Source organism: Staurois parvus, unplaced genomic scaffold (genome assembly GCF_062004578.1).
Source record: "Staurois parvus isolate SC_StPar_1 unplaced genomic scaffold, SC_StPar_1.0 ptg002511l, whole genome shotgun sequence".
Taxonomy (NCBI): Eukaryota; Metazoa; Chordata; class Amphibia; order Anura; family Ranidae; genus Staurois; species Staurois parvus.
In genome coordinates, this window is record NW_028320307.1 from 41569 (window position 1) to 63083 (window position 21515).

The 21515-nt window shown below is 52.5% G+C and overlaps 1 protein-coding gene across 1 annotated transcript; it reads right to left on the bottom strand.

The window, feature by feature from the left end:
• Positions 1-925: 925 nt before the first annotated feature.
• Positions 926-21174, bottom strand: LOC149430708 (tubulin delta chain-like; the record flags this gene model as incomplete). The annotated part of the gene is made up of 8 exons (XM_089666071.1): positions 926-4882; positions 6618-6759; positions 7268-7343; positions 7573-7668; positions 9027-9212; positions 12497-12638; positions 16073-16204; positions 21113-21174. Coding segments are annotated over 8 exons (1072 nt in total), but the record flags the coding sequence as incomplete, so codon positions are not given.
• Between the last annotated feature and the right edge of the window lie 341 nt (positions 21175-21515).

Consider the following 21515-nt stretch of genomic DNA (forward strand, 5'->3'; position numbering starts at 1 on the left):
GGGAGGAATTGTGCCCCATTGTTGGTGTCATTAGGCCCAGTTGGTGTCATTGGGAAGAATTGTGCTCCATTGCTGGTGTCATTCGGAGAAATTGTGCCTCATCGCTGGCATCATTGTGAGGAATATTGGACCACCACTGGTATCTTTGAAAGGAATTGTGCCCCATTGTTGGTGTCAATTGGAGAAGCTGTCCCCCATTATTGGTATTTTTAGGAGGAATTGTCCCCTGTTGGTGTCAACGGGAGGATTTGCGCCCGATTGATGGTGTCATTGGGAGGATTTGCACCCCATTGATGGTGTCATTGGGAGGAATTGTGTCCCATTGTTGGTGTCATTGGGAGGATTTGCGCCCCATTGATGGTATCATTGGGAGGACTTGTGCCCCATCGCTTGTGTCATTGGGAAGAATTTTCGTCTATTGTTGGTATCATTGGGAGGAATTGTGTCTCATTGCTGGTGTCGTTGGGAGGAATTGTGCTCCTTCTTTGGTGTCAGTGGGAGGAATAGTGCCCCATCATTGGTGTCAGTGGGAGGAATAATGCCCCATTGTTGGTATCAGTGGATGAAATTGTACCCCAAGGGCCAGATTATAAGGAGCAAGCAAAGGGCTGCACCTGGCTTCCAATCCACACTTTGGAGACCACTGGGCTACACAAATGTCGATATGAAAATCTGTAGCAGCCGGGTGGACTGCAGCCAATCGTACGCAGTCACTGTTTGGGTATCCTGATGGACGCAATAGCAGGCAGGGGGGATCCCTCCCTCTATGTTGTCTAGTGTGAACGGGGGGGGGGGAAGCTTAGCCGTAGAACCCATTCCATGGCACAGCCTCTAGAGTGACCCAGTCTCTGAAGACTCCGCCCATGTGTGAGCTGGAGGCGGGGTATGAAATGGGAACCTCGATATTAATAACCACACATCCGAATTAGGAAAAATATTTTAATCATCATTTTTAAAATTTACATTTTGTCGTAGAAAGAGATGAATAAATACTAATGAGTACCCGAAACACGCTGGAGGGAGCCAAGTTCTGAGCTTCAAGGATACCTGCCCTGAAGGAGCCACGGCTGAGCACCTTCTGAAAATACTACCAGCCTGGCTGTCATACTGCTCCTCCGGCTTCCACTATGAGGCGCTGTTCTGGAGCAACTTCTTATCTTCACAATTGTCAACTGTTAGTGACTCAAAGTCCTGAAGCCACTGAGGACACAAGAGCCGGGGACCTGGCATTTCCAGGAGGGGTCAACGATGGCAGCCAACGTACGGGTGGGAGGAAGCCTTCTGGAGTACAGAGCTGACACCTTGTACTGTGTTCTCAGGTTCCCGTTACCCACCACCCTCATCATCCTCACAAATCTCACCCCTAAGATTCCAATCTCCAGCTCCAACTATAATCCAGGAACGTTCCTTCAGACTGAGAAAATGTTTTCTGTTGAAATAAATAAAATTAAAAAAAAAAAACAACTGAGCTGGACCGGCTCATGGTCATGTAGAGAAGGGGGACACTGTAGGTATAACGAGGACCATCCGATCCCCAACCATCAATTCAGGACGTGAAATGCAGCAAAACCGATCTGTGGGCTCCTACATTCCATGGACACCTCTCCTTCCCAGAGACCCTGAAAGGTACCAGAGACCCTAAGAGGTAACAGACCCCATCAGCAGCAATCCCAAGAGGTAACAGAGACTCCACCACCAGAGACCCCAAGAGTTACCAAAGACCCCACCACCAGCAATCCCAAGAGGTAACAGAGACCCCACCACCAGAACCCCCGAGATGTTACAGAGCCCACCGCCAGAGGTTCTGAAAGGCAACAGAGACCCCACCTCCACAGTCCATGAGGGGAACCAGAGATACTAAGAGGTACCAGAGATCGAACCACCAGAGACCCCAAGAGGTACCAGAGACCCCACAACCAGAGTCCATGAGAGGAACCAGAGACCCCGAGAGGTACCAGAGACACTAAGAGGTAACAGAGATCGAACCACCAGAGATCCCAAGAGGTATCAGAGACCCTAAGAGGTAACAGAGACCCCACCACCAGAGTCCATGAGAGGAACCAGAGACCCTAAGAGGTACCAGAGATCGAACCACCAGAGACCCTAAGAGGTAACAGAGACCCCACCACCAGCAATTCAGAGAGGCAACAGAGACCCCACCACCAGAATCCCCGAGACGTTACAGAGAGCCCACTGTCAGAGACCCTGAAAGGTAACAGAGACCCTACCACTAGTATCCTCAAGAGGTAACAGAGACCCCACCGCAAGATTCCCCAAGAGGTAAAAGAGACTCCCCTGCCACAGAGCCAGACAGGTAACTGAGACCTCACCGCCAGAGACCCCAAAAGGTAACAAGAGTCCCTGAGACAGCAGAGACCTCAAGAGGTAACAGAGACCCCAGCACCAGCGACTCCGAGAGGTAACCGAGACCTCACCACCAGAGACCCTAAGAGGTAACAAGAGTCCCTGAGAGGTAACAGGGACCCCACCACCAGAGTTGCTGAGAGGTGACAGAGACCCCACCGCCAGAGTCCCTGAGAGGTAATGGAGACACCACCAGAGTCCATGAGAGGTAACAGAGACCTCACCACCAGAGACCCTAAGAGGTAACAAGAGTCCCTGAGAGGCAGCAGAGACCCCAAGAGGTAACAGAGACCCCACCACCAGCGACTCCGAGAGGTAACCGAGACCTCACCACCAGAGACCCTAAGAGGTAACAAGAGTCCTTAAGAGGTGACAGAGACCCCACCGTCAGAGTCCCTGAGAGGTAATGGAGACACCACCACCAGAGTCCATGAGAGGTAACAGGGACCCCACCACCAGAGTACATGAGAGGTAACAGGGACCCCACCACCAGAGTACATGAGAGGTAACAGGGACCCCACCGCCAGAGTACATGAGAGGTAACAGGGACCCCACCACCAGAGTACATGAGAGGTAACAGGGACCCCACCACCAGAGTACATGAGAGGTAACAGGGACCCCACCGCCAGAGTACATGAGAGGTAACAAAGACCCCACCGGAAGATTCCCAGAGAGATAACAAAGAGCCCACTGCCAGAGTCCCCGAGATGTAACAGAGACCCCACCGCCATAGTTGCTGAGAGGTAACAGAGACCCCGCCACCAGAGACCCCACTGCCACAGGCCCAGAGAGGTAACAAGGACTCCACCACCAGAGTCCCTGAGAGGCATGAAACTAGTCATAGACACCTGAGGGCTGTCCAAGGTAGACCACATTCCCCAAACATCTCTCCAGCCCAATGCTCCCTACACCCAAGCTGGAGCATTGCAGATGTGTGGCCGAGTGTTCAAAGCTTGAAGAGGAATTCCAGGGATGGATATTTTATTGGTAGTTACATTGTTCCAGCTATGACCAATATAAACAATGTACAGTATATACCGTCCCTGGCCAGAGACCCTGGAAATCACGGAATTAGACACCGCTACTACACCGCTACTACACCGCTACTACACCGCTACTACGGTGATCTCCACCAGCTCCTGGGTGCCGAGCTGAGCTGATGCAGTAGGTCAGCCACTCGGCCCGGGCGCCAATCATCCGGTGCTATAATCCCCTCTGTGTACTGGATCCGGTGCTATAATCCCCCTCTGCGTACTGGATCCGGTGCTATAATCCCCCTGCATACTGGATCCGGTGCTATAATCCCCCTGCGTACCGGATCCGGTGCTATAATCCCCCTGCGTACTGGATCCGGTGCTATAATCCCCCTGCGTACTGGATCCGGTGCTATAATCCCCCTGCGTACTGGATCCGGTGCTATAATCCCCCTCTGTGTACTGGATCCGGTGCTATAACCTCCCTCTGCGTACCGGATCCGGTGCTATAATCCCCCTCTGCGTATTGGATCCGGTGCTATAACCTCCCTCTGCGTACTGGATCCGGTGGTATAATCCCCCTCTGTGTACCGGATCCGGTGCTATAATCCCCCTCTGCGTACTGGATCCGGTGCTATAATCCCCCTCTGCGTATTGGATCCGGTGCTATAATCTCCCTCTGCGTACCGGATCTGGTGCTATAATCCCCCTGTGTACTGGATCCGGTAGTATAATCCCCCTCTGTGTATTGGATCCGGTGCTATAATCTCCCTCTGCGTCCCGGATCTGGTGCTATAATCCCCCTCTGCGTACTGGATCCGGTGGTATAATCCCCCTCTGTGTACTGGATCCGGTGCTATAATCCCCCTGCGTACTGGATCCGGTGCTATAATCCCCCTCTGCGTACTGGATCCGGTGCTATAACCTCCCTCTGCGTACTGGATCCGGTGGTATAATCTCCCTCTGCGTACCGGATCTGGTGCTATAATCCCTCTGCGTATTGGATCCGGTGCTATAACCTCCCTCTGCGTACTGGATCCGGTGGTATAATCCCCCTCTGTGTACCGGATCCGGTGCTATAATCCCCCTCTGCGTACTGGATCCAGTGCTATAATCCCCCTCTGCGTACCGGATCTGGCGGTATAATCCCCCTCTGTGTACTGGATCTGGCGCTATAATCCTCCTCTGCGTACTGGATCTGGCAGTATAACCCCCCTTTGCATACCGGATCCGGTGTCAGTAATGAATCTGGTGTCAGTACTGGATCCGGTGTCGGTAATGGATCTGGTGTCAGTAATGGATCTGGTGTCACTGCTGCCCCAGGCTGTTATATTCATGTACAATGCAGTCCAGGGTGTTGAAGGCCTCCTGGAAGTCCTCATCCTCACAGCCGTACCTCCGGTACCAATGCAGGTAGGCCCCGGCGTTGTACATGGTGCGACCTTTACCCACAATGCTGCTCACCAGGTCGGCCGCGCTGGAGTGGTTGGCGCAGACGGTCAGGGAGTGGCTGTGACAGGAGGGATCCAGAATATTCTGGGGATCTGCAGAACAAATCAGACAATATTATTACGTCTCAGCTCTGGATTGTCAAAATGGTAATTTATTGTATCTGCATTCAGTGTGGTGGTGAGATCCCCCTCTCTGGACTGGATCTGGTGGTGAGATCCCCCTCTCTGGACTGGATCTGGTGGTGAGATCCCCCTCTGGACTGGATCTGGTGGTGAGATCCCCCTCTCTGGACTGGACCTGGTGGTGTGATCCCCCTCTCTGGACTGGACCTGGTGGTGTGATCCCCCTCTCTGGACTGGATCTGGTGGTGAGATCCCCCTCTGGACTGGATCTGGTGGTGAGATCCCCCTCTCTGGACTGGATCTGGTGGTGAGATCCCCCTCTCTGGACTGGATCTGGTGGTGTGATCCCCCTCTCTGGACTGGAACTGGTGGTGAGATCCCCCTCTCTGGACTGGATCTGGTGGTGTGATCCCCCTCTCTGGACTGGAACTGGTGGTGAGATCCCCCTCTCTGGACTGGACCTGGTGGTGTGATCCCCCTCTCTGGACTGGACCTGGTGGTGTGATCCCCCTCTCTGGACTGGATCTGGTGGTGTGATCCCTCACTGTATACTGGATCTGGTGGTGTGATCTCCTCTCTCTGTAGTGGATCTGGTGTTGTAAGCGCCCTCTGTAGTGGATGGTGGTGTGATCCCCCTCTCTGTACTGGATCTGGTGGTGTGATCCCCCTCTTTGTACTGGATCTGGTGGTGTGATCCCCCTCTCTGTACTAGATCTGGTAATATGATCCCTCTCTGTGTACTAGATCTAGTGGTGTGATCCCCTCTCTCTGTAGTGGATCTGGTGTTGTAATCCCCCTCTCTGTACTGGATCTGGTGGTGTAATCCTTCTCTGTGTACTGGATCTGGTGGTGTGATCCCCGTCTCTGTACTAGATCTGGTAGTATAATCCCTCTCTGTACTGGATCTGGTGGTGTGATCCCCTCTCACTGTACTAGATCTGGTGGTGTGAGCCCCTCTCACTGTACTAGATCTGGTGGTGTGAGCCCCCCTCTCTGTACTAAATCTGGTGGTGTGAGCCCCCCTCTCTGTACTAAATCTGGTGGCGTGATCCCCCCTCTCTGTACTGGGTCTGGTGGCGTGATCCCCCTCTCTGTACTGGGTCTGGTGGTGTGATCCCCCTCTCTGTACTGGATCTGGTGATGTGATCCCCTCTCTGTACTGGATCTGGTGGTGTGATCCCCTCTCACTGTACTAGATCTGGTGGTGTGATTCCCCCTCTCTGGAATGGATCTGGTGGTGTGATCCCCCTCTCTGTACTAGATCTGGTGGTGTGAGCCCCTCTCTGTATTGAATCTGGTGGTGTAATCCCCCTCTCTGTACTGGATCTGGTGGTGTGAGCCCTCTCTGTATGGGATCTGGTGGTGTGAGCCCCTCTCTGTGTACTGGATCTGGTGGTGTAATCCCTCTCTCTGTACTGGATCTGGTGGTGTGACCCCTCTCTGTACTGGATCTGGTGGTGTGAGCCCCTCTCTGTACTGGATCTGGTGGTGTGACCCCTCTCTGTACTGGATCTGGTGGTGTGACCCCTCTCTGTACTGGATCTGGTGGTGTGACCCCCCTCTCTGTACTGGATCTGGTGGTGTGACCCCCCTCTCTGTACTGGATCTAATGATCTGGGAATGACACACACGGCCCATCTAGGGGGTGAAACATGTCAGAGGAAGGCTCCGGGGGGAGGGGCTCTTGTAGGCAGAGATGACTGACCTGTCCAGCAGTGGATGGGGGAGGGGTTCCAGGAGACGCAGCGATAGGCCTGCCTCAGCCTCATCAGTACGGAGTCCCGGGAGAGGAGGAAGGAGTAATCCTGCGAGTTCCGGGCCACGGCCAGAACCGACACGCTGTGGTGCTGGGAGAACGAGTCAAGGGAAGAACCCGGAATATCCAGCAAATTGGACCTTTCCCAGAACCTGGAGAACCCGGAATATACAGCAAATTGGACCTTTTCCCAGAACCTGGAGAACCTGGAATATCCAGCAAATTGGACCTTTTCCTAGAACCTGGAGAACCCGGAATATCCAGCAAACTGGACCTTTCCCCAGAACCCTGTCAGGTTTCCTCTTTTCTGGGTTTCCTCCCTGCCGGGTTTCCTCCCTTTGATTCCCGTTAGCAGCCGGTAAAGCAGCCGATCGCACCGACTTCAATACTTGTGAGGCCGCAGGAGGGATCTGCAGTGTAATGGACCCATAAAGAGGACCTGTCACCGCCCGTGCTTCCATAAGGGATGCTGTTCATAGCTTGTGATAGCTCATAAAGTTGATAAAAAAAAATTAAAGTGCTCCCCTCCCCCCCAAAAAACTGTTATAGGCTGGGGGGGAGGGGGGTACCAGCAGGACTTCACTTTGGTGAAAGGATACAAGTTGGCCCTGAGGACTGGCCCGAGGAACCGTCTCCAGCGCACCGGACGTCACCTGATCCCACAATGCCGCTCCCCTGCCGGAACACAAATCATACGGATTGTCAGAACAGATCAGCCCCTGACTTTGTTACAATGTACAGCCTGATCACTGGGGGAGGGGAGACTGAGGAAATGCTTCCTCCTACTTCTACAAAGTTACAATGTACAGTCTGATCACTGGGGGGAGGAGACTGAGGAAATGCTTTAGGAAGTGAAGGAGGCCACAGGGTGATCCTCCCGCATGAGAGGGGGAAGCAGCCTCACCTTCGGCAGACCTGAACCGTTTGCAGGAACTTCATGCTGGGCATCGGGCACAGGGACCGAATCAGCTCCCAGGGCTCCAGCCCCAAACTGACCGAGCTGCAAGACAACCGACAATCGTCCTCAGGAGACGAGCGACATTCTGCCATTCCGACACTTAGCAGGCCGATGGCTGACAAGAACAACATTCCACATACCTGGCCTGTGTAACAATCACATCTGATTCACCCTTTTATGCAAGGGGCTGTGTCTCCCTACTCTGTGTGCATCAATAGAAACACACAGCCCCATAGCCTAGGATGGCAAAACACTCCCCTGCCCCTCCCCTCTCCCTTGTGGCTCTCTACACTGTGTGCATCAATAGAAACACACAGCCCCATAGCCTAGGATGGCAAGACACTCCCCTGACCCTCCCCCCTCCCTTGTGGCTCTCTACGCTTTGTGCATCAATAGAACCACAGAGCCCCATAGCCTAGGATGGCAAGACACTCCCATGCCCCTCCCTTCTGGCTGCTGGGGGCATCAATAGGAACACACAGCCCCATAGCCTAGGATGCCAAGACACTCCCTGACCCCCCCTTCCTCCCTTGTGGCTCTCTACGCTTTGTGCATCAATAGTACCACAGAGCCCCATAGCCTAGGATGCCAAGACACTCCCCTGACCCCCCCCCCCCCTTGTGGCTCTCTACGCTGTGTGCATCAATAGGAACACACAGCCCCATAGCCTAGGATGGCAAGATACTCCCATGCCACTCCCTTCTCCCCCTCTCGTGTCTTTCTATGCTGTGTGCATCAATAGAAACACACAGCCTCATAGACTAGGATGGCAAGACACTCCTCTTCCCCCTCCCTCGCCCCCCCCCCTCCCTTTTGGCTCTCTACACTGTGTGCATCAATAGGAACACACAGCCCCATAGCCTAGGATGGTAAGACACTCCCCTGGCCCTCCCTCTATCTCCCCCTCCCTTGTGGCCCTCTACACTATGTGCATCAATAGAAACACACAACCCCATAGCCTAGGATGGCAAGACACTCCCATGCCCCTCCCTTCTGGCTCTCTACGCTGTGTGCATCAACAGAAACACACAGCCACATAGCCTAGGATGGCAAGACACTCCCATGCCCCTCCCTTCTTCTCCCCCTCCCTTGTGGCTCTCTACGCTGTGTGCACCAATAGAAACACACAGCCCCATAGCCTAGGATGGCAAGGCACTCCCCTGCTCCTCCAAGCGAAGTGTGAAGACAGGAAGTTCAGGGAAGTAGCACTGAGAAAGCAGATGTAAGTGCTGGGGTAAGAATTTTACCAGTTTTCTGGGGAATGTGTATGTTATTGTAATGCTGAGGGCTGAATACTACTTTGATGGTTTTTGGTAAGAAATATAAAGTTCAAACGCAACAATCGGAGGACTCCATCCCAATACGCAGAAGTGAGCAGAAAGACCACTGATAAGAGGTACCTTCTCGTCTTCAGGGAATACACGGGATACAGAAGGCCGGCTAGACAAGAAGCGATGTGCGTATTCATCGCGCTGAGGGACACTACTGGCTGAAGGCCGGAGGAAGAGAACGTTTTCTTTTCAGCTGTGGCGGCCACCCTCTTCATCACATCGTCATTGGAGAAGAGTAGGACCCCATCGCAGTACCTAAAAATCAAGCACACATCTTCACTTACATGTAGAATGGGACCCCATCGCAGTACTACAACACAAGCCCATGTCCTTAATTAGATGTAGAATGGGACCCCATCGCAGTACCTATAAAACAAGCCCATGTCCTTAATTAGATGTAGAATGGGACCCCATCGCAGTACCATAAAACAAGCCCATGTCCTTAATTAGATGTAGAATGGGACCCCATCGCAGTACTACAACACAAGCCCATGTCCTTATATAGATGTAGAATGGGACCCCATCGCAGTACTACATAACAAGCCCATGTCCTTAATTAGATGTAGAATGGGACCCCATCGCAGTACCTATAAAACAAGCCCATGTCCTTAATTAGATGTAGAATGGGACCCCATCGCAGTACCTATAAAACAAGCCCATGTCCTTAATTAGATGTAGAATGGGACCCCATCGCAGTACCATAAAACAAGCCCATGTCCTTAATTAGATGTAGAATGGGACCCCATCGCAGTACTACAACACAAGCCCATGTCCTTATATAGATGTAGAATGGGACCCCATCGCAGTACTACAACACAAGCTCATGTCCTTATATAGATGTAGAATGGGACCCCATCACAGTACTACAACACAAGCCCATGTCCTTAATTAGATGTAGAATGGGACCCCATCGCAGTGCCCAACAAAACAATGACACGTCCTCACTTAGATGTAGAATGGGACCCCATCGCAGTACCCAATAAAAAAATCTAAACGTAGAACAAGACCCTTCACACTACCAGATTCTGCAGGAGTTAACGCCAAACGTTTGATTTCTCATAAAGGCAACATTAAAATAAAAAAATAAAAAGCACAAGATGTCCTCAGTGTTCAGAGCTGAATGCCACCAAGGCCCCCTCCCCCTGACCCAAAGCACTGAACCCTCCCTTGATGGGGAGTCACCTTTCATTGCGGTGTACTGATGCAGAGAGCAGTCATGTGACCTGGTATAAGCAGAGCTCAGGCTGAGAAAGGGAGAAGCAGCACTAGGAGACAGTAGTTGTGTTGCAGTGCTCATATGCTAACAATGAACATGTTGACAGGAGAAGAGAGCAAAGTGACACAGAGACAAGCTCATCGGTCTGTTTCTTCTTTTCTTACATATATGTGTTCTATCTACATGTTGATCGCTTGCCTCGAATTAAACTTTAACCACTTGCTGTCCAGCTGCTGTATATAAACGGCTGGACGGTGGCAGTCCAGGGGCGGGTTGCCGTTTATAAACGGCGCCCACCATTTTGGACTGTGCGCGCTCCCTGGGAGTGCGCAGCACCGCGATCCAGTGCCCGCTGTGTCCTCCAGACACAGTGGAACACCAATCGTCATACAAGACCTCTGTGTGAGGTCCCGATCATGTGATCACTGATTGGCCAATCTTCTGACGTCATTGCTTACTACGTGTGAAATCTGTGAATGATCACAGAGGTCACCTGGAACAGGGCCATTCACAACAGCCTTGCACCATGTGACAAGCTGTGACCAATCACAGCTCACACAGTAGTTCTCAATGGCTGCAGTAATGCAGCCAGAGAGAAGGAGAAATGATTGCGTTTACAGCCTTTATCACCCCCCACAAGTAGTACAGTGTCACCATGGTGACTGTACTGCTAGGGTGACAGTATGTATAAAAAAAAATAACATAAATAATATAAAAAAATAAAATAAAAATTAAAAAAAAAATTTTTTTAAATTATAATTTTTGGTTATAAACTAATTTGGGCTATTTTTTTTTTTTTTACTAAAAAGATAACGGAATACATTTTGGCCCAGATTTATGAAGAAAGATTATTTATTTGTAAAATTTTATGAGAAAAACACTTTTTTTCAAAATTTTTTGACTTTTTCATTTATATAGCAAAAAAAAAATAAAAATCCCAGCGGTGAATAAATACCACCAAAATAAAGTTTTATCTGTCTCAAAAAAATGCTAAAAATTCATATGGGTACAGTGTTGCATGACCGCGCAATTGTCATTCAAAGTGTGATAGCGTGAAAAATGAAAATTGGCCTGGAAGGGGGGAAAGTGTCCGGACTGGAAGGGGGGGAAAGTGTCCGGACTGGAAGGGGGGAAAGTGTCCGGACTGGAAGGGGGGGAAAGTGTCCGGACTGGAAGGGGGGGAAAGAGTCCGGACTGGAAGGGGGGGAAAGTGTCCGGACTGGAAGGGGGGGGGAAGCGTCCGGACTGGAAGGGGGGAAAGTGTCCGGACTGGAAGGGGGGTGGAAAGCGTCCAGACTGGAAGGGGGGGAAAGTGTCCGGACTGGAAGGGGGGGAAAGAGTCCGGACTGGAAGGGGGGGGGGAAGCGTCCGGACTGGAAGGGGGGAAAGTGTCCGGACTGGAAGGGGGGGAAAGAGTCCGGACTGGAAGGGGGGGGGGGGAAGCGTCCGGACTGGAAGGGGGGAAAGTGTCCGGACTGGAAGGGGGGGAAAGTGTCCGGACTGGAAGGGGGGGAAAGTGTCCGGACTGGAAGGGGGGGAAAGTGTCCGGACTGGAAGGGGGGGAAAGTGTCCGGACTGGAAGGGGGTGAAAGCATCCGGACTGGAAGGGGGGGGGGGGGGGGGAAGCGACCGGACTGGAAGAGGGGGAAGCGTCCGGACTGGAAGGGGGGGAAAGTGTCCGGACTGGAAGGGGGGGAAAGTGTCCGGACTGGAAGGGGGGGAAAGTGTCCAGACTGGAAGGGGGGGAAAGTGTCCGAACTGGAAGGGGAGGGAAAGTGTCCGGACTGGAAGGGGGGGGAAAGTGTCCGGACTGGAAGGGGGGGAAGTATCCGGACTGGAAGGGGGGGAAGTATCCGGACTGGAAGGGGGGGAAAGTATCCGGACTGGAAGGGGGGGAAAGTGTCCGGACAGGAAGGGGGGTGGAAGCGTCCGGACTGGAAGGGGGGAAAGTGTCCGGACTGGAAGGGGGGGAAAGTGTCCGGACTGGAAGGGGGGGAAAGTGTCCGGACTGGAAGGGGGGGAAAGTGTCCGGACTGGAAGCGGGTGAAAGTGTCCGGACTGGAAGGGGGGGAAAGTGTCCGGACTGGAAGGGGGGGAAAGTGTCCGGACTGGAAGCGGGTGAAAGTGTCCGGACTGGAAGGGGGGGAAAGTGTCCGGACTGGAAGGGGTTAAATTAAAAATAATAAAAAAGGCGGGACAGATCTCAAGAACATCCGTCATCATCAGTGGGACTTCATCATCAGTGGGACGTCATGGCAATCCGGCAGCTTCACTCTTTGATAAAGCATCAGCATTCATTCTACCAGAAGGACCCTCAGCTCACCTCTGCAGGAAGGACAGGCAGAGCAGGGAGTTGTAATGCTGCAGCGGGGTGTCGCCGGTCTCATGGGGTGCCGCAGTCACGCTCAGGATGTGACCCGCCGGATAGCTGTCTCTGATCTCCTGACACAGACGGGAACCCAGACCTGATGGGGAAGACGCATCAAATAAATAACCGGCACCCACAGAGGACGCAAAAAATACAGCAAAATATCCATTTGAAAGGAAAACAGTGCTTGAAATCAAATGACTGGCAGCCTGCGATACAGCAGAGTCCTTGCAGAGTCCATCAAGCGCCAGAAAGGACATCATCACAAACCTGGTGGTCTTCCATTAGGGAGGAAGCTGGAGATGAAGGACTCCTCAAGGTGGAGGACGAGGACTCGCCAACAGCAGGATCGCCATGCAGAAAAAAATGCTCACCTGGTCTCATGCGGCTGTAGCGCCCCTCTTGTTAGCTAGGGGGAGCTAGCTAGGTTTTTCAGTTAGCAGCCTGGTGTGAGTTGCAGCCTGGGATGAGTCAGCCAGGTCATTTTTTTAGGTCGGGGCTGAGGGCTCTGCAGATCAGTTCCCTGATACCTCCCCCTGCTCTAGAAACTTGAGAAGTTTCTAGAAGGCAGTGGGTGAGGGTGAGGAGGGGCTGATCTGCATACTTAGGGGACTCTGACCAATCCCCAAGCAGGAGGTTTGGCCTGAGGTCAGGGCAACCCTCAGGTGTGAGACAGCCTAACCGGGAAATGGTCAGTGTTAGGTGGAAGATGGAGTGAAGGCTGGAGTGTGGAAGGGGGACCCAGGGAAGGGGCCTACCTGCAGGCGAGATCTCTCAGCCTCAACCTTCCCCTGAGAGAAGGCAGCCACCAACCCTCAACGTTACAGGAGAGGACTGAGTGAGTGATCCCACACCCCCTGGGCCAGATAAGTGGAGAGGGCAGTCAGGTGGCCAACCCAACTAGCTCCTCATGTGGAGCTGCTTGGCTAAACTGGCAGTTTTTGGGCCCCCATTCTCAGGGATTCCCTCAGGCAGCTGGGTGAAGAGGAGGACTTATCTGGGGTCTGGAAGGCTGGAGAGCTCTCCATGAAACTTTGTGGACTTAGTTGCTAAGGAGTTGTCCTCAAGTTGCAGTTTCCTTGGGCATCCCATACACCCCTCAACCCCATCCAAGTTCAAAACCCCTTTATAAAACCAAAAAAAGCCAAGCTCAAGGACTGTATACGGTCTCCAGGTCTGAAGAAAATGCGTGTTGCCCGGCTGTGCAGGACTATAGGGGGACCCAAAATTCAGCCACTCCTAAGGTGGTAGTTCTAACCATCGTGGCCACACCATCTATGGTGACTGATATTCTGCAAGTTCTCCATCAGCCGCAGAACAATCAGCTCTAGGCCTTTTGGCTGAGATCCAGTGTAGTACGGTCTCAATGAACAGGTAGGGGGCGCTAGTCAGTAATTCCTGATGTAATAAGGTGTTTAAGGTGGGAGGGATCCTTTTCCTCCAGGAAATTCTAGCCTGTTATCCAGTTGTAGGTAGGACTCTCCCCAAGCACTCTCACCCCAATACGGTCAGAGACTGCAGGCATAGTACAGGAGACGGTCAGAGACTGCAGACATAGTACAGGAGACGGTCAGAGACTGCAGACATAGTACAGGAGACGGTCAGAGACTGCAGACACGGTGTAGAAGATGGTCAGAGACTGCAGACATACTACAGGAGATGGTCAGAGACTGCAGACACGGTGTAGGAGATGGTCAGAGACTGCAGACACGGTGTAGGAGATGGTCAGAGACTGCAGACATACTACAGGAGACGGTCAGAGACTGCAGACACAGTACAGGAGACGGTCAGAGACTGCAGACACAGTACAGGAGACGGTCAGAGACTGCAGACACAGTACAGGAGACGGTCAGAGACTGCAGACATACTACAGGAGACGGTCAGAGACTGCGGACACGGTACAGGAGACGGTCAGAGACTGCTGACACGGTACAGGAGACGGTCAGAGACTGCGGACACGGTACAGGAGATGACCAGAGACTGCGGACATACTACAAGAGACGGTCAGAGACTGCAGACATAGTACATGAGACGGTTAAGAGACTGCGGACATAGTACAGGAGATGGTCAGAGACTGCAGACATTGTACAGGAGACGGTCAGAGACTGCAGACATACCACAGGAGACGGTCAGAGACTGCAGACATAGTACAGGAGATGACCAGAGACTGCGGACACAGTACAGGAGATGACCAGAGACTGCGGACATAGTACAGGAGATGGTCAGAGACTGCAGACATAGTACAGGAGATGACCAGAGACTGCGGACATAGTACAGGAGACGTCAGAGACTGCAGACATAGTACAGGAGACGGTCAGAGACTGCAGACATAGTACAGGAGACGGTCAGAGACTGCGGACACAGTACAGGAGACGGTCAGAGACTGCAGACATGGTACAGGAGACGGTCAGAGACTGCAGACATGGTACAGGAGACGGTCAGAGACTGCAGACATGGTACAGGAGACGGTCAGAGACTGCAGACATAGTACAGGAGACGGTCAGAGACTGCGGACATAGTACAGGAGATGGTCAGAGACTGCAGACATACTACAGGAGACGGTCAGAGACTGCAGACATAGTACAGGAGACGGTCAGAGACTGCAGACATAGTACAGAAGATGACCAGAGACTGCAGACATAGTACAGGAGATGATCAGAGACTGCAGACATAGTAAGGAGACGGTCAGAGACTGCAGACACAGTACAGGAGATGACCAGAGACTGCAGACATAGTAAGGAGACGGTCAGAGACTGCGGACATAGTACAGGAGATGGTCAGAGACTGCGGACATAGTACAGGAGATGGTCAGAGACTGCGGACATAGTACAGGGGATGACCAGAGACTGCGGACACAGTACAGGGGATGACCAGAGACTGCAGACATAGTACAGGAGATGGTCAGAGACTGCGGACATAGTACAGGAGATGGTCAGAGACTGCAGACATAGTACAGGGGATGACCAGAGACTGCGGACATAGTACAGGAGATGGTCAGAGACTGCAGACATAGTACAGGAGATGACCAGAGACTGCGGACACAGTACAGGGGATGACCAGAGACTGCGGACATAGTACAGGGGATGACCAGAGACTGCGGACATAGTACAAGAGATGGTCAGAGACTGCAGACACAGTACAGGAGATGGTCAGAGACTGCGGACACAGTACAGGAGATGGTCAGAGACTGCGGACACAGTACAGGGGATGACCAGAGACTGCAGACACAGTACAGGAGATGGTCAGAGACTGCAGACACAGTACAGGAGATGACCAGAGACTGCAGACATACTACAGGAGACGGTCAGAGACTGCAGACATACTAATATTCAGAGTAGTTCTATCGGTTTGTGATGTGTATGGTCACGGTACGTGAAGCCCTGAAATCTGCTGCAGATTTTACTGCCACCAACGGAAGCGGACAGAAGTGTCCCGGTCTTTATGTGTATGGCGGTGATACAGAAGGCGGATCGGCGATTGATCTCATTCCCTCCCCTGGACCCGCCCACAGCAGACGGTTGGTGTACGTACCGGAGCCGGTGCCGCCACACAGGCTGTGCAGGATCACCGTGCCGCTGTAGCAGTCTCTCCTCTCCACCTCCCTGCGGAAACCCTCCATCGTCCGCTCCAGCAGACTCCGATCCGTCCCCACGTCACGGAACCCTGGGGGGGGCGACAGGAACGGAACGTCAAATACGTGTACCGAGAGCACCGACCACAGCCAATCACAGACCGGCTTTCATAATGCTGGCCAACAAACAGGATTCCTATTGGTAATAAAGAGCTCCCGAGATTTTTGTTTCGTGCCGTGGAATCCTAGCAGTGCAATCAGTCTGTAGATGCAGTGAAGCATGCTGGGTATACTCACTGTGCGACCTAAGGGGTTAATCCTGCGCACTGTGCAAATAAAGGCTGTTTGATCCTGTCCTCTCTGTTCCTCCTCTTGTTCAAATGTCCACGTCTTATCTCCTGATAAGACAGAATGAACCCGTAGCTCTTCTGCGCATGCTCAGTTTAGTGTGTAATGCTAGTGATGTTTTTTTTTTTTTCCAATACTTGTGATCAGCACAGGGCCAATCAGCGCTGTCCAGACAGAGGGTCAGGGGTCCTGCATCTTCCTAGAGCAGAAAAGAAAACTCCTCCTACAAGCTTTAACCAGCGCCCTGCTGAACACTGATAGAAGTCACGACTGCTATATACGGCTGAGGAGAAAAGAGATTTAGTAGTTTATATTTACTAAGGCGCAGTTCACAGCTATGCAGTTTGATCTGGTTCTGCAGTGCGATTTGCACTGCTCTTTTTTTTCTTGTTGCCCCAGGGTCCGGGGAGAGCGGATATAGTGAATGCGGGGCCCGGGGAGAGCGGATATAGTGAATGCGGGGTCCGGGGAGAGCGGATATAGTGAATGCGGGGTCCGGGGAGAGCGGATATAGTGAATGCGGGGTCCGGGGAGAGCGGATATAGTGAATGCGGGGTCCGGGGAGAGAGGATATAGTGAATGCGGGGTCCGGGGAGAGCGGATATAGTGAATGCGGGGTCCGGGGAGAGCGGATATAGTGAATGCGGGGTCCGGGGAGAGCGGATATAGTGAATGCGGGGTCCGGGGAGAGCGGATATAGTGAATGCGGGGTCCGGGGAGAGCGGATATAGTGAATGCGGGGTCCGGGGAGAGCGGATATAGTGAATGCGGGGTCCGGGGAGAGCGGATATAGTGAATGCGGGGTCCGGGGAGAGCGGATATAGTGAATGCGGGGTCCGGGGAGAGCGGATATAGTGAATGCGGGGTCCGGGGAGAGCGGATATAGTGAATGCGGGGTCCGGGGAGAGCGGATATAGTGAATGCGGGGTCCGGGGAGAGCGGATATAGTGAATGCGGGGTCCGGGGAGAGCGGATATGGTGAATGCGGGGTCCGGGGAGAGCGGATATGGTGAATGCGGGGTCCGGGGAGAGCGGATATGGTGAATGCGGGGTCCGGGGAGAGCGGATATGGTGAATGCGGGGTCCGGGGAGAGCGGATATAGTGAATGCGGGGTCCGGGGAGAGCGGATATAGTGAATGCGGGGTCCGGGGAGAGCGGATATAGTGAATGCAGGGTCCGGGGAGACCTGATATAGTGAATGTGGGGTCCGGGGAGAGCGGATATAGTGAATGCGGGGTCCGGGGAGAGCGGATATAGTGAATGCGGGGTCCGGGGGGAGCGGATATAGTGAATGCGGGGTCCGGGGAGAGCGGATATAGTGAATGCGGGGTCCGGGGAGAGCGGATATAGTGAATGCGGGGTCCGGGGAGAGCGGATATAGTGAATGCGGGGTCCGGGGAGAGAGGATATAGTGAATGCGGGGTCCGGGGAGAGCGGATATAGTGAATGCGGGGTCCGGGGAGAGCGGATATAGTGAATGCGGGGTCCGGGGAGAGCGGATATAGTGAATGCGGGGTCCGGGGAGAGCGGATACAGTGAATTCGGGGTCCGGGGAGAGCGGATATAGTGAATGCGGGGTCCGGGGAGAGCGGATATAGTGAATGCGGGGTCCGGGAGAGCGGATACAGTGAATTCGGGGTCCGGGGAGAGCGGATATAGTGAATGCGGGGTCCGGGGAGAGCGGATATAGTGAATGCGGGGTCCGGGGAGAGCGGATATAGTGAATGCGGGGTCCGGGGAGAGAGGATATAGTGAATGCGGGGTCCGGGGAGAGCGGATATAGGGAATGCGGGGTCCGGGGAGAGCGGATATAGTGAATGCGGGGTCCGGGGAGAGCGGATATAGTGAATGCGGGGTCCAGGGAGAGCGGATATAGTGAATGCGGGGTCCGGGGAGAGCGGATATAGGGAATGCGGGGTCCGGGGAGAGCGGATATAGTGAATGCGGGGTCCGGGGAGAGCGGATATAGTGAATGCGGGGTCCGGGGAGAGCGGATATAGTGAGTGCGGGGTCCGGATATAGTGAATGCGGGGTCCGGGGAGAGCGGATATAGTGAATGCGGGGTCCGGGGAGAGCGGATATAGTGAATGCGGGGTCCGGGGAGAGCGGATATAGTGAATGCGGGGTCCGGGGAGAGCGGATACAGTGAATTCGGGGTCCGGGGAGAGCGGATATAGTGAATGCGGGGTCCGGGGAGAGCGGATATAGTGAATGCGGGGTCCGGGAGAGCGGATACAGTGAATTCGGGGTCCGGGGAGAGCGGATATAGTGAATGCGGGGTCCGGGGAGAGCGGATATAGTGAATGCGGGGTCCGGGGAGAGCGGATATAGGGAATGCGGGGTCCGGGGAGAGCGGATATAGTGAATGCGGGGTCCGGGGAGAGCGGATATAGTGAATGCGGGGTCCGGGGAGAGCGGATATAGTGAGTGCGGGGTCCGGATATAGTGAATGCGGGGTCCGGGGAGAGCGGATATAGGGAATGCGGGGTCCGGGGAGAGCGAAAAAAAAAAAAAAAAACCCCAAAATGGTGCCCCCGTTGTGTTCCGGGAGCACAGCCACCCCTCCTCATAGTCATCGGTCACACCGCTGTGATTTGTTTGCAATTTCAGCTGCGATTTCTGAAGACCTTATTGCGACTTGTGAAGATTTTCAGCGATTTCTTGCGATTTGTGGCACGATTTCCATTATATTCTATGTATGTGAAAACGCAACAAAACTGCAGAAAAAGTCACGCGAGGACTGCTTTGGTGTGACTTTTATGCGACTCGAGCACCACAGACTGCAGTGTAAACTCTCAAAAGTCACATCTAATGCAGGCCATAGACGGGTCGAAAACCGGACGTTTTTTATACAAAAGAAAAAACGAAAATTCAGTCGTTCGATTGGCCGACATTACCATTACCGCTATTATATTTGACATGAAAGTCTTGCGGTTGCAACAATGTATCCATTTGTATCCATTTGTATCCATTTCAGATACAGATGTTTTTATTCGGACACAAATGGATACATTGTTGCAACCGCAAGACTTTCATGTCAAATATAATAGCGGACTGGAATTCTTCTTTTTCTTCCAGGTCACGGCTCATGCGCAGATTTTTTATCTGTAAAACGATCGGCCGATTTGCCCATCATTGCCGGGAAAATTGGTCGATCGTCAAAATCGGATGATTTTTTTTCCAACTTTACCGATGAAATAAAACGTACCAAAACCCCGAAAAACCAATTAACCCACTAATGGTGCGAAAATTGGCCTGTCTATGGCCTGCATTAGTCACCGGTCACACCGCTGCGATTTGTGTGCGATTTCTGAAGACATTATTGCAACTTGTGAAGATTTTCAGTGATTTAATTTTTGCATTTTCCATGATATTCTGTGTATGTGAAATTGCAACAAAACTGCAGAAAAAGTCACGCAAGAACTACATCAGAAATGGCGCCGCATCAAATCGCACGTGTTAAGGCGCCGACATTCACATTCGATAGATGCGATTTCAAGTCCCAAATCGCACTTTTTACAATTTAGGAGGGGAGGAGATTGGAAGCGTGTCCATTCTCCTCTCTCCTCAGTAGCACCCGCCATGTCAGCCCCCCCGGCCCACAGACAGGCCAACAGAGCCCGGGATACACAGCAGGACTGGCGTTACACGTAAAAAAAAAACGCACCAGAAAGAGTGTCAGCAGCACACCCAGGATCTGCGATACGGATCCAAAAGCTTCAATAAGCGATCACATAGTTACAGCAAAGCAACGTTTCAGAGTGTCGCAGGACCCCTTCATCAGGCATGGGCCAAAAATGTACTGGAATGTGCCAGAAACAATCCAGAACATGCCAAAAACACATAAAAACGCACTGGAACGTGCCAAAAACACACCAGAGCACATCAACACGCACCGGAGTGTGCCAACAATGCACCGGAATGTGCTAAAACCGCATCAAAACGCACCAGTATGTGCCAGAAACAATCTGGAACATGCCAAAATGCACCGAAGCATGCCAAAAATGCACCAGAGCACATCAAAACGCATCGAAATGTGCCAAAAAATGCACCAGAATGTGCCAAAACTGTATCAAAACGCACCAGAACGTGCCAAAACCGCATCAAAACACACTGGAATGTGCCAAAAAAACTCCAGAACATGCCAAAACCACATCAAAACGCACCGGAATGTGCCAGAAACGCACCAGAACATGCCAAAAACACATCAAAATGTACCAGAATGTGCCAAAAATGCACCGGAACATGCCAAAAACACATAAAAACGCACCAGATTGTGCCAAGAATGCACCGGAACATGCCAAAAAAGCATCAAAATGCACCGGAACGTCATGCAAGAACTACTTCAGAAATCGCGTTGCAGCAAATCGCACGTTACGACGCCGACATTCATTAGATGAGATTTCAATCCCCGAATCGCAGTGGTATGACTGGCCGCTATTGCAACTGGTGAAGATTTTCAGCAATTTCTTGCAATTTGCAGAGCGACTTCCATTCTATTCTATGTATGTGAAATCGCAACAAAAATGCAGAAAAAGGTCACCCAAGAACTACTTTAGAAATTGCGTTGCAGCAAATCGAACGTGTTAAAACGCCGACATTCACATTCATTAGATGGGATTTCAGTTCCCAAATTGCACCGGGTACTCACCGCAGGCCCAGTTGTTTCCTCGTCCTCTCTGCCCCACGATGACGTTGGCGTCTCTGAAGTGTCTGCGGAGGAACAGAAGCAGCGATTACAGCGCGATACGTGAGGAGAACGCCGGATACAAACCGGCTGCATTTGTGCGGGCTGGGCTGTGTGCGTCTATTGACACACACAGTGCGGTTTGGTCCCACCCCCCGTTGCAGTTTGGTCCCGCCCCTCGTCTATTGACACACACAGTGCGGTTTGGTCCCGCCCCCCGTCTGTTGACACACACAGTGCGGTTTGGTCCCGCCCCCCATCTATTGACACACACAGTGCGGTTTGGTCCCACCCCCCGTCTGTTGACACACACAGTGCGGTTTGGTCCCGCCCCCCGTCTATTGACACACACAGTGCGGTTTGGTCC